Source organism: Muntiacus reevesi, chromosome 5 (assembly GCF_963930625.1).
Source record: "Muntiacus reevesi chromosome 5, mMunRee1.1, whole genome shotgun sequence".
Taxonomy (NCBI): domain Eukaryota; kingdom Metazoa; phylum Chordata; class Mammalia; order Artiodactyla; family Cervidae; genus Muntiacus; species Muntiacus reevesi.
The window spans coordinates 51982318-51995073 of NC_089253.1; the positions used below are offsets into that span (position 1 = coordinate 51982318).

At 50.2% G+C, this 12756-nt stretch overlaps 1 protein-coding gene across 3 annotated transcripts in view; it reads left to right on the forward strand.

The window, feature by feature from the left end:
• TMCC2 (transmembrane and coiled-coil domain family 2) overlaps positions 1-12756 on the forward strand; it is a 38314-nt gene that overhangs the window by 4707 nt on the left and 20851 nt on the right. For all 3 annotated transcript variants that reach the window (XM_065938242.1, XM_065938243.1, XM_065938244.1), the window contains one exon: positions 7414-7923. In XM_065938242.1, the coding sequence (XP_065794314.1) occupies positions 7414-7923 (510 nt within the window). The remainder of the gene's footprint in view (positions 1-7413; positions 7924-12756) is intronic.

Sequence of the window (12756 nt, forward strand, 5' to 3'; positions counted from 1 at the left end):
CTACTTTTTCAACGGAGAAGATCAGTAGCTTTGTGGGATGCTGGTGGGGTGGAAAGGTGCCTGGGCTCTGGCGCCTGGGGAAGGGTCCCGGCAGTAGGGCAGGGCTCTCTGTGGCCTTCTGCAGCAGGGGGCCCCCAGCTGTCCTGCAGAAGGGACGTGTTCCAGCGTGACGATTTCTGCAGTCTCAGCTGGGAGCGGGACCCTAGGAGAGGTTTCATCTGGAGAGGTACAGTTGAGGTAGAGCCAAGAATAAGGACATGGGGACTCAGTTCTTTGGCAGCAAGTGCTGCCTCAGCCTCCAGGCAAACAGGCTGAAACACTTGCAAGAAAGTCATCATCAAAGCATACCTAAGTTCGAGCATCGTTTAGAAACATCTGAGGTTAATCAGAAGAGGTGTGCTTAGAGCAAGTTGTAAAGGGTGGAACTTTAATTACCAAAGAAGAGGAGAGCACTTTCTACTTGAAAGGGCAAGTGCCAGGTCCCGTGTAAGGCCATTTCCTCTTTGACTAGATGCAGTTCCCCAGCCCTGTAAGTAGTCAGGCACAGTGGAGGGTGATGAAGAATGCAGAGGATATCTGTTTTTGTCCCACCTGGACCTAATGGGAGGAGCACGGAGGGTCCTCAGGCCTGGGGTTGCCCTTCCCCCACCCCCTCTGCCTTCAGGAATTTTCAGAGACGTTCCGGATATGGACTCAGGAGGAATTGGTGGCCAGTGGGAAAGCATGTGGCAAGTGAAGCTGCCTGTTCTGCCACATATTGGGTTCTAGATGAATCCCCAGCTGCCCTTGTTCCAGTGAGAACTGTCTTGCAGGCTTGGCATCTACAAAGTGTACTGTTTTTTGTGTATTTAATTGTCTTCACTGCCAATCCCATTAATAAGAATCTCTTCCTCAGCAAGGAATTGAAACATCTGATAGCATCTGAAATGGAGGTTGAGGTTTTAAAAAAGTATGTGTCAGGGCTGGGGGAAGAAAAATCTCAGGTGGCTTCTCAGTGGTGGTCTTGGAGGCCAACTCAAAACTCATGTCTGTTTTCATTTCTCCTCTAAGAAATGGGCTTTGAAATCTTCATGGTTGAGAATGATGCGTTCTTAGAACGAGGCCACAGTGGACAGAGGCCGCCTTTACCAACCAAACCCTTAAGCCTCTCTCCATGTTAAGAACTTAAACAAAGATGTTTGAGGGATCACAGGTATGTTTTGTGATTGTATGAAAAAGATATATTTGACTTTTCACACCTATTGGCTAAAGGCGTCCAGGTTAGCTGAATGATGTCCACTTGGAAAACAAAGCTGGCTGTGAGAACATGAGCCTTGACCTAAGCCATTTGTGAGGACAGTCAACACATTCAGGCTCCTGGGTCTCTGTTCATCTTTTCCCAGGAAGCCCGATCTTGGCAGTTACTGAGATGACAGATTGAGATGAGGTTTAAACTGCAGCAGGAGAGATCTGGGCTAGACATAAGAAAAAGTTGTGCAACTGAGCATTTAAAATCTTTGGAAAAGGTAATTGTCTACAGATTAAATCTCCTTTTTAAGATGATCTTGTAGATGTGCAGAGTTTCTGCCAGAAATTTATTAAGTAGCAATGGGGCTCAGATGATAAAGAATCTGCCTGCAGTGCAGGAGATCTGGGTTCGATCCCTGGGTCAGGAAGATCCGCTGGAGAAGGGATTGGCTGTCCACTCCAGTATGCTTGCCTGGAGAATTCCATGGACAGAGGAGCCTGGCAGGCTACAGTCCGTGGGGTCACAAAGAGTCAGACACGACTGAGCGACTAACACTTTCACTTTCATGTCCATATTGGTGTGAAGGTCCCTGCCCGCTACTATTGGAGGCACAGAGATAATAGATGATATAGCTCCTGCCCTCCATGTGTTCATTGAGGATTCCATCCAGAAGCTGGTGAAAAGTTGGATAACAGTTGAGAGAGTCATGTCACAAGGCAGAACATGATTAATGGCAAGATGAATGGTGTAGATAACGAACTCTTGAGTTCAGAGCAGGGTGGTGAGATCTCTTTAGACTGGCGTGGTTTGGAGCAGGGGAGGTGGGTGGTGAAGGGTGGGTAGGATGAGAAGAGAGAGAGGGCACACCGGGAAGATAACTTTAATCAGAATCTTTTATGCTGGTATATGTTGAGCCATTTCTGCCTAAAGACCCACTGCAGGAGGTCACTTGGCCTGATTTGCATTGACCCCAGGCAGAATTCTCTGAGCAATAAAGGAGTGAGAAGTTTAAATAAAATTGAGAATGGGGAAATCATTTGCCCCTAAGTTGAAATCTGTTTTTTTTTTTTTTTTTTTTTTTTTTTTAATGTCAGCTGGGTTGCTGGGGAAGAAAAAAATGATTCCGAAAGTCTTTCATCACTGTGTTTTTAAGAGAGACAGTTGCAACCGCTCAGTCTTCTCCATCACTATGGCCATGAGCGTCAGACCTGGGGTGACTGCTCCTCTCCTGCTCCAGCCCCAGGCTTCCCACCCAAGGTTTCTTAAGGGCAATTGGAGACTTCTGCAATCCACTTTTTATCTCGAGAGTAGGACTCTGTAGGTTTTTACAGTGATTAGCTCTTTAATGCTGGCCCTGTTTCCATAGAGACCCTATAAATAGAGGAACGTTGGCGACCTAGGCTTGCTGAGGCTCACAGTGACCCAGTCACCCCACAACCCTCCCCGCCGAAGCAGTGGTGGGGCAGAGGGCGTTTCAAACCCAGCTGGGAGGAGGGGAGATGCAGTTAACTGCCAGGTGGGATAATTAGCTATAGGTTAGCATCACTTTTAAAGATCCTTTCAGCATTAATGGGAGTTGTTAAGAACGCAGGGACTTGGAAGAATTAGAAGCCGCTTTTGGCTATTTTTAACCAGATGGTACCAAAGTCACTGCACCCCAAAGCATTTTGCTTGATCTCAGGCAGCTGTGTTTGCAGCTTTTGGAGCAGACTTCCCCTTTTGGGGGCCCACACCCAGGGAGGAGAACGGATGAAGCCTAACTGTTCAGAGACCACAGCCTTCTCAGGAAGGATCTTTCGGAAATCATTTAGTCCACCCTTTCTTCCTGAGAGGATGATGGCACCCCAAGGAGGCGGGGCCCTTCCTGCCCTTAAAGATGACTCGGAGAGGGCAGCAAACGTCCCCCATTTCCCTCTGCAGCCATGGGCACGTGGCCCCAGGTGCTCTGCCTCCCTTCCGGCCTCTGGGCAGTTGCAGGACAGTTTGTGCTCACTCTCGTGGATCGGGAGAGCTGTCTGTGTCCCACCTCTGACTCCGAAGCAACTCAGCTCTCCTCTCCTAATAAATACATGGCTGCATTCAGCCACCAAAATGGCTCCTGGCAGCTGGGGAAAAGCAGGAGTCAATGTGGAGAAGCAAGTGACATTTAGTAGCTGGAACCTGTTAGTCAGAGCAGGTGGTTCTTTCTGCTGCGTTGGTGGCTGAGTTCCCTCAAGCTAGTCACCATGGTTTTCCTCATTTCCAAAACTTGTGGCTGGTATATGTGTGTGTGCTGGGTTTTTTGTTTTGTTTTTTTTTAAATACTTACCATGTTACGTCAAAACTCCTTAACCATCTCCTCTCTCACACCCACATGCAGAAGCAGCGCAGGCCATGGTATCACTCTGCTTTCTTGCCTTGCACTTTGTGAGGAAAAAACCTGTTTGTACGGAGCCACCTCCCTCCCCGCATTATTCTTTCTTCTTTGTTTTGTTCTTTTTCTTCTCCACCATGGACTTTAGCAGACTCCTCCGTGCCGCAGGGGCACAGGTCCTTAGGTCACCCCGGCTCTCCTTGACCTACAGAACAGAGGGCAAGGTAGGAAAGGAAGACCTACATTGGGTACAGGTCTTGCCCACGTCCTACAATGTAACGTGTTCAGGGGACCGAGCTCCCCGTGGCTCCGGCATTCTGTTCTGTTTTGATCCTGCCTGTGAAACTGTTCCATTGTTGTTGTTCAGCTGCTAAGTCATGTCCAACTCTTTGAGACCACGTGAACTGCAGCACACCAGGCTTCCCTGTCCTTCACTATCTCCCGGATCTTGCTCAAACTCATGTCCATCGAGTCAGTGATGCCGATTCTCTTCTGGGACCTGTGTAAATACTGTGTCTGCTTTAGTCTCGGAATCGGCGTGTGAGCCAGTGGGGGCACATTTGAGTAGAAGTTGGACACTCTTCTCCAGGAGTGGAATGAGCCCCTTAGCTGGGCTCTGCTTACGTTTCTTCATCTGTAAAATGGAGACACGTCCTGCCTCCCGGGCTTACGCTTGTGTCAGGCTAGAAGGACAGCATACATCGGAAAGCACCTTGAAAAATGCTATCATATGATGTTTCAAATAATCTGACCAAGCTATTTTGGATGCAGGGCAATATGGCAGACAGTGGTGACTGCTGTCCCCAGTGCCTAGCCCGACCTTCTGGGGCTCAGGGAGGGGAGATGCCTCAGAACTCTAGTGCCGTCTTTGGCAGAAGTCTGTATCTGAGTCGATGTGGAAGAGGGGCCTCAGTGTTGGAGAAGCTAGGCTGGGATTGCCAGGGAGGGAAGGAAGAGGCCTGGAGTAGAATGCTAGAAAGACCGTTTGTAATATGTAATGTGACCACTTGGCAGAAGTTGCTGGGCAAGTGCCAGAGCCAGCTGGCCCGATCCGTGATGTCTGCAGGAAGGTCTGGTATCAGCCTGGGCCCAAGGAGGGGGAGGGTGTCCCGGCCTGTCTCTGGTCCAGAGGCCACAGGATCTGGCGGAATGCACGCCTCAGTCCGCCTTCCTTGAAAGTGGTGGTTTTACCTGAGCAGACTCCACCCGGGGCTGGCCCTGGAGATGTTGCTCCGTGGGGAGACCCAGCACCTCCAGGGCTGCCCCAGGATTACATTCTTGAGAAGTGGTGGTGCTCACCTTCATCTCCTCACCTAAAAATGGAAATATTGCTGCTGTTGCTCTTTATTAGTTTCTGGGAAAGTCAAGTGAGATAATGCAGGAGAAAGAGCATACTGAAAACTGTAAGTTCACAGTGAGCTGTGGTGATAAAACTTATCTGGTCTGTAAAATGGGTGTTATAAAGGCCCCACCTACTTGAGGATTGTGAGAGTACTCAAACAGGGTGAAAAATGAAAAGCCTCCACTTTGACACAAATCCACAGCCTGTGCGTAGTTGCTGACATCAGATGTGAGTGCGGCTGCCTGCACAAACCGCACTGAGGTGTCATTAGCGGTGAGGGTGCTGGTGCGCTGTGCTCAGTCGCTCTGTCGTGCCCAGCTCTTTGCAACCACATGGACTGCAGCCCGCCAGGCTCCTCTGTCCGTGGGGGTTCTCCAGGCAGGAAGGCTAGAGTGGGTTGCCATGCCCTCTTCCAGGGAATCTTCTCAACCCAGCAATCAAACTGGGGTCTGCATTGCAGGCAGATTCTTTACCAGCTGAGCCACCAGGGAAGCCCTGACAGTGAAAGTGAAAGTCGCTGGGTTGTGTCTGACTCTTTGCGACCCCGTGGACTGTAACCTGCCAGGCTCCCAGTCCATGGAATTCTCCAGGCCAGAATACTGGGGTGGGTAGCCTTTCCCTTCTCCAGGGGATCTTCCCAACCCTGGGATCAAACCCAGGTCCCCTGCATTGCAGGCGGATCCTTTACCAGCTGAGTCACAAGGGAAGCCCAAGAATACTGGAGTGGGTAGCCTACAGTGAGAGTAGGGTCAGCTAATTCGGATCTGAAGATGGTTCTCTCTTGGTGTCTGCATGGTTCACGTTTTCTCCTCTGTAAGTTTGTTTCTAGAAAAAAAGAAAATCCAGTACTTGTAATCCTTTGGAAGGTTTCTTAGCTGACAGGCTGCCTCCCGAGGCCGTTCCTTACAGATGAAGACCTGCTGTAGCTCACAGAGCCCCGGGTCGCTTGGTTCTGAGTTCCCCTCTCAGGAGTTAAGGGTTCCACTGGCCCTCCAAGTCCCAGCCCTCCGCCCGCTGGCTCTGAAGTTCTCTGCGGAGGGTCGGCTCCACCCTGTGAGCTGGGCCCATGCAGGAGCAGCGGTCTGGAGTTACCCTGTGCGTGGCCTCACCCCAGCCAGGCGGTAGGCTGCCCCTCTCTGAGCAGTTCTGCCTGGGGAGCAGATGGAGCATCTCAGGGGCAGGGCTAAGAGAGCCTGGGGCCAGGGCAGCATCGGGCTCCAGCGCCCCCTTGGCTTGCTCCAGCCTGAGTGGAAAGACTGCTGTGGACGCTGGTTCCGGTATGTATGCCGAGGAAGCCGTCACATTACTGCCTGCACTGCAAGGCATGCCCGTAGACATAGTTTGTGTACTTTTTTATATTTACCAGGTTATTATGCAGGATACAAATGAACAGTGAAATGAAGAGGCACTCTTCATGGGTGCGATTAACCTGAGTGCACAGGTTAGTCCCTGAGCAACTAACCTCCAGTGAAGAGGTTTGGAAGGGTCTTGGGTACAGGAGTTTCTGTTGCCCTGAAACTGGGGTGTGCTATCCTCCTGGCATGTGGAAGTGTTCGTCAACCTGGAAGCTTCAGTGAAATTTATTGCTATGGCAGAAATGAGATTGGCTATAAATAAGAGAAAATTATTCTAAAGTTGTATAGGTAAAGATAGACTTGTTTATTTCATGAACGAAGAATCCCAGGGTAGGCATCCACACCAGGTTTGGTGACTCCATAGGGTCATCAGGTTCCCAGGCATCTCCCTGGGGGCTTTACCAAGATGGCTGTTGGTTAAGCATGATCCAGGCATTACCTCCACATTTCAGATGGGAAGAAGCAAGAAGGGCTAGTACCTTTATTAGGAAAGCAGAAGTTCCCCTAGAAAGCTCATCTTGCTTTTCATTGGTCAAGACTGTGTCATGTAGCTACCCCAGGCTGCTGGGGCCTCTGATGAAGCAAGAGTTTTTAGTGTGGTGCAGTAAGGCCATGCAATTTGGGAAGAAAGAAAGGAGAATAGATATTGGATAGGTGATTAACAATATCTGCTACATAGTATAATCTGATTGCATGACTCTGATTTTCCCAAGGAGTGTTGCAATGAGGCATCTTTTGGGCCAAAAGAGGATCTTGAGGAAGGATCTGATTTAGGAGGGAGGTCTCAGGGGTGGAGGGAGAATACATCCAGAGGGATAAAACTCGTGAGCCAAGTGCTGCCAGCATGTGCCACTGAGCCCCAGACTGTAGCCACAAGGATACCGTGCCCAGTAACCCTGAACCATGTGCGGGTTAGGAGTGTCCTGGGGGAAGCCATGGGGACATATTTATTTGGGAAGGAGAGGAATGGGTCTGGGCTGCCCCCTTCCCGCAGCCGTTCTCAGGGATCTTCCAGTTTCAGGTGGCTGTGGGAGCTGCACTAGTGTCCCAGGAACAGACCCCTTACCTCTGCCCCCAACCAGCTAGGCATGCGAGAGCTTTGCACTCACCGAATTCTTCATCCTTCCCCCTTCAGAAAATCCAGCAGCTCTCAGAGGGCTCCATGTTTGGCCACGGCCTGAAGCACCTGTTCCACAGCCGCCGCAGGTCGCGGGAAAGGGAGCACCCGTCGTCTCAGGACCCCCAGCAGCAGCAGCAGGGCATGTCTGACCATGAGTCCCCGGACGAGAAGGAGCGCTCCCCAGAGATGCACCGCGTGTCCTACGCCATGTCCCTACACGACCTGCCCGCCCGGCCCACCGCCTTCAACCGCGTGCTGCAGCAGATCCGCGCGCGGCCCTCCATCAAGCGGGGCGCCAGCCTGCACGGCGGCGGGGGCGGCAGCCGGCGCGCCAAGAGCAGCTCCCTGGAGCCGCAGCGCGGCAGCCCCCACCTGCTGCGCAAGGCCCCCCAGGACAGCGGCCTGGCCGCCATCCTGCACCAGCACCAGGGCCGCCCCCGCTCCTCCTCCACCACCGACACGGCCCTGCTGCTGCCCGACGGCGGCTCCCTCCTGGCGGAGGAGGCCGAGGGTCTCGGTGACAAGGTGAGGGGGGCCTTCCGGGCAGGGGCCTCGAGGACCTGGGCTGGGGCCTGGCCTGGTGGGTGCGGACGCCCCGCCTCCAGCGAGCTCTCTGTTTCATGGAAGGAGCCAGAGAGAGGACCAAGCCAGAAGCAAGAGGCGAGCCCTCCAAAGCTGATTTTTGTTTGCTTAGGAATTTAGTTTTTCAAAATTATATTTTGCTTGGGTTGATAGTAATTTTGGTGTGTTTTCCTTAAGTGTGCCCTCAAGAAGCAATACGTGTGGTAGTTTGGACATGACTGATACCATGGTTGTGCCGATTTCTGCCTGAGTCACTCGGTTTTTTGGTACTTTAGTTTTTCTCAATTGAAAATAGAGATAATAGTAGTGGAATTGCTCTAGGATTAAATAGGTTTGTATATGTCAAACGATTGGCATAGAGTCTGGCGTGGTATAGTTTTTATTATTACCAACCCAAGATGACAGAGGAAGAATCCATGAAGGGCTGTTTGAAAGGGAGAAAATCTAGTTTGACTACTTTCTGAATCTCTGTATTCATGCTTTTATTCATATACTAAATATTGTGTGCATACTTGTTATGCGCTGTAAGAATGAATGAGCCAGAGGGAATAAGTGGGCGTAGGGCTGTCCTCACTGAATAGAGGGGAGACAGATGTGTGAACAGAATAGGGTGATGAGGGTGTGACAGAGGATGTGAGAACTTGTTGGTGAGGACCTTCTGGAGGAAGCCACTGAGCTGAATCTTGAAGAAGGAGTACAATTTAGCCAGGGCACTGGGGGCAAGTGTGGGGGCCAAAAGGCTATAGTGTACACAAAAACAAGCCAGCCGCTGCTGAGGACTGCCTCAGAATCACTGTGGTTGGAGTGTCCAGCGCTTTTGGGGATTGACAGGTAGGCAGAGGTTAGATCACACGAGGTCTTGCCATGTGGAGCCTGGGGGAGTGTGATGTCGTCAGAGAGTGTCAGGCAGGAAAGTGGCCGGAGGAGGCCCCGCTGGGTCTTAGTCTAGACAGCAGATTAGGAAGGGGGCAGGAGTGCAGTCAAAGAAAGCATCAGAGCTGCCGCTGCAGTCTAGGCCGCATCAGTGAGCATGGGAAGGCAGAGACAGACTCAGAGGACCTTCGGCAATTCTCATCAATGGTACTAGGCAAGAAGATGGAACTGAGCTGGGTGTGGATGAGGCTTTGAAGTTGAGTACGATGGAGGCCGAGGACAGAGCTGACGTGTAAGGGACAGCAGCAGGTCTGTAGGAGGGAACCTGGGGAGGGATGATGTCGAAGCATGACAGAGGAGTTTTAAGAGGGAGGAGGTTTTCAACAAAGTGAAATGCGGTGAGAGTGAAAGGTCAGATCTGGATTTGCACATGCACGTAGATGGTATCAAGCAGTGAGGGTCACTGATAGCTGTGGCAAGAAACTGGTTTTAGTAGACTGCGGAGATGGTAGAAGTGGAGGGGCAGCTCTTCTGGGGGAGAAAGGACAGAATTGGTTGAGACAGTCTGGTTTGTGTTAGTTTTTAAAAGACAGGCAGGGAGGGCTACAGATCACTTAGTGGGTCAGGAAAATGGCTTTTGACTTCTTTGCCGAGTGAGATGGGAAGGTGTTAGGTTTTGGACAGATGAGGGACACCCTCCAAGGAGACGGCTCTGGGTGCTGTGTGGAGGCCAGGCTGTGAGCAGGGAGGCTAGGAAGCTGTTGGAAGCCCCCAGAGGTGAGATGGCAGTGATTGCTGCAGGGTGAGAGTCGGGGGAGGGCTGGATTCTGGACTCCCCTCAGAGATCAAACGAAGGATGCGGGGCAGGGCAGAAAGGGAGCAGACAGAGAGGGCTCACAGGTTTCGGCCTGGCTGCTGGGAAGAAGAAATTGCCATTAGCTGAGTTGGACCAGATATGGAGGGGCTGTGGGAGCAGAAATCAGAGCCAGTCTTTGGACATGTTCCGTTTCACATGATTGTTGAACAGCCATGTGAAAATGCCAAATAAGCAGTCAGATGTTGGAGTCTGCAGTCTTGGGAAGAGACCCAGGCTGGAGACAGACGTTTAGGGGTTGTCAGCATATAGAGTATTTAAAAACGATGGCCCTGAACCATCTGCAAGCTTAGTTTCAACTGCAGAGAAGTCTGTGCCAAGAATGAGATTTGGATGTGTTGGCTGAAAGGAAAACATGCCTTTGCAGAAGGAAGGGAGACCCAGGGGGACCTAGCAGCAGGAACCACATTTTTCAGCCTTCATGAGCAAGTTTTTTTGTTTGTTTTGCGTTATTTTTGGTGGTGCAGCACAGCTTACCGTATCTTAGGTCCTCCACCGGGGCTTGAACCTGGGCCCCAACAATGAAAGTGCTACACCCCAACCACTGGACTGCTAGGGAATTCCCAGTGAGCAAGTATTTTATTTGCAGCAGCCACCAGGCCCACCTCTCGCTGCTGAGTCAGTAGACACCTTTTAAAAGTCACCTTAGAACAATCCTAAAACAGGGTCTCTGGTCCTGGAGCCGTTTCACGAGGAGAGAGAATGTGGGCATTGTAGTCCTGAGGCTGTCTGAGCAGATGGAGTGGGTGCATGGTGGGCAGTTTTGGAGGCTGGCAGTTTGTTGCTGTTTGCTGAGTGGGAATGCAGGGACTGGGGGGACGGGAGGGCGTCAGCTGGGGAGTTTTTTCCACAAGGCTCATGTTTGGTCTTCACACTGCCCCCGAGATATCCAGGAGGCACACAGGGTTCTGTTCTTTGTTGCTGGTGAAAGACATGACTGCAGACTCTTGGGTGAGCTCACCGGGGGATGGCTCCCTAGGTGCAGGATGGAAACGGGGAAAATGGTTATTCCTGCGACTGTTTTACATCCTTATTTACGAGGTTCATCTTTCCAAAGCTCTGTCACCTGTGTTGTTCAGTCGCTCAGCCACGTCCAACTCTTGGTGACCCATGGGCTACAGCACACCAGGCTTCCCTGCCCTTCACCATCTCCTGGACCTTGGTCAAACTCATGCCCATTGAGTCAGTGATGCCATCCAACCATCCCTCTGTCATCCCCACCTCCTCCTGCCCTCAATCTTTCGCAGCATCAGGGTCTGTTCTAATGAGTCAGCTCTTCGAAGCAGGGGGCCCAAGTATTGGAGCTTCAGCTTCAACATCAGTCCTTCCAATGAACACTCATCAGGACTGATTTCCTTTAGGATGGACTGGTTGGATCTCCTTGCAATGCAAGGGACTCTCCAGAATCTTCTGCAACACCACAGTTCAAAAGCATCACTTCTTTGGCACTCAGCCTTCTTTTTGGTCCAGTTCTCACATCCACACATGACTACTAGAAAAACCATAGCTTTGGCTGTACAGACCTTTGTCAGCGAAGTAATGTCTCTGCTTTTTAATATGCTGTCTAGGTTGATCATAGCTTTTCTTCCAAGGAGCAAGCGTCTTTTAATTTCATGGCTGCAGTCACTATCTGCAGTGATTTTGGAGCCCAAGAAAATAAAGTCTGTCACTGTTTCCATTGACGTGATGGGACCAGATGCCGTGATCTTAGTTATCTGAATGTTGAGTTTTAAGCCAGCTTTTTCACTCTCCTCTTTCACTTTCATCAAGAGGCTCTTAAGTTCCTCTTTGATTTCTGTCATAAGGATGGTGTCATCTTCATATCTGCAGTCGTTGATATTTCTCCCAGCAATCTTGATTCCAGCTTGTACTTCATCCAGCCTGGTATTTCTCATGATGTACTCTGCATATAAGTTAAATAAGCAGGGTGACAATATACAGCCTTGATGTACTCCCTTTCTCAATTTGGAACTAGTCTGATGTTCCATGTCTGGTTCCAACTGTTGCTTCTTGACTTGCATACAGGTTTTGCAGGAGACAGGTAAGGTGGTCTGGTATTCTCATCTCTTTAGGAATTTTTCACAGTTTGTTGTGATCCACATAGTCAGAGGTTTTAGCGTAGTCAATGAAGCAGATGTTTTTCTGGAAGTCTCTTGCTTTTTCTATGATCCAATGGATGTTGGCAATTTGATTTCTGGTTCCTCTGCCTTTTCTAAACTTAGCTTGAACACCTGGGAGTTCTCGGTTCATGTACTGTTGAAGCTGGCTTGGAGAATTTTGAGCATTACTTTACTAGCATGCAAAATGAATGCAGTTGTGCAGTAGTTTGTCTTTGGCATTGCCTTTCTTTGGGATTGGAATGAAAATTGACCTTTTCCAGTCCTGTGGCTACTGCTGAGTTTTTCAAATTTGCTGGCATATTGAGTGCAGCACTTTCACAGCATCATCTTTTAGGACTTGAAAGAGCTCAACTGGAATTCCATCACCTCCACTAGCTTTGCTTGTAGTGATGCTTCCTAAGGTCTACTTGACTTCGCATTCCAGGATGTCTGGCTCTAGGTGAGTGATCACACCATCGTGGTTATCTGGGTCATGAAGATCTTTTTTTATAGCTCTTCTATGTATTCTTGCCACCGCTTCCTAATATCTTCTGCTTCTGTTAGAGCTGTACCATTTCTGTCCTTTATTGTGCTCATTTTGCATGAAGTAGTCCCTTGGTATCTCTAGTTTTCTTGGAGAGATCTCTAGTCTTTCCCATTCTATTGCCTGGTTAATCATGATGACGTCTCTGTGAGGTTGCCAGAGCAGTACTGTTATCTCCACTTTATAGATGAGCAGACTGAGGTCTAGAGGAATCAGGAGACTGCTTGCCTAAGGGCACCTGGCTGGTCTGTGGCAGAGAGGCGACTAGACCCTGTGTTTCTAGCATGTCCACAAGACCAAACAGAGATCTGAAGTCTCTAAAACCTTCAGGGACCTTTTATGCAGCACCCGTGGTGAGTGGATTGCCTCCACCTAAGGACATCACT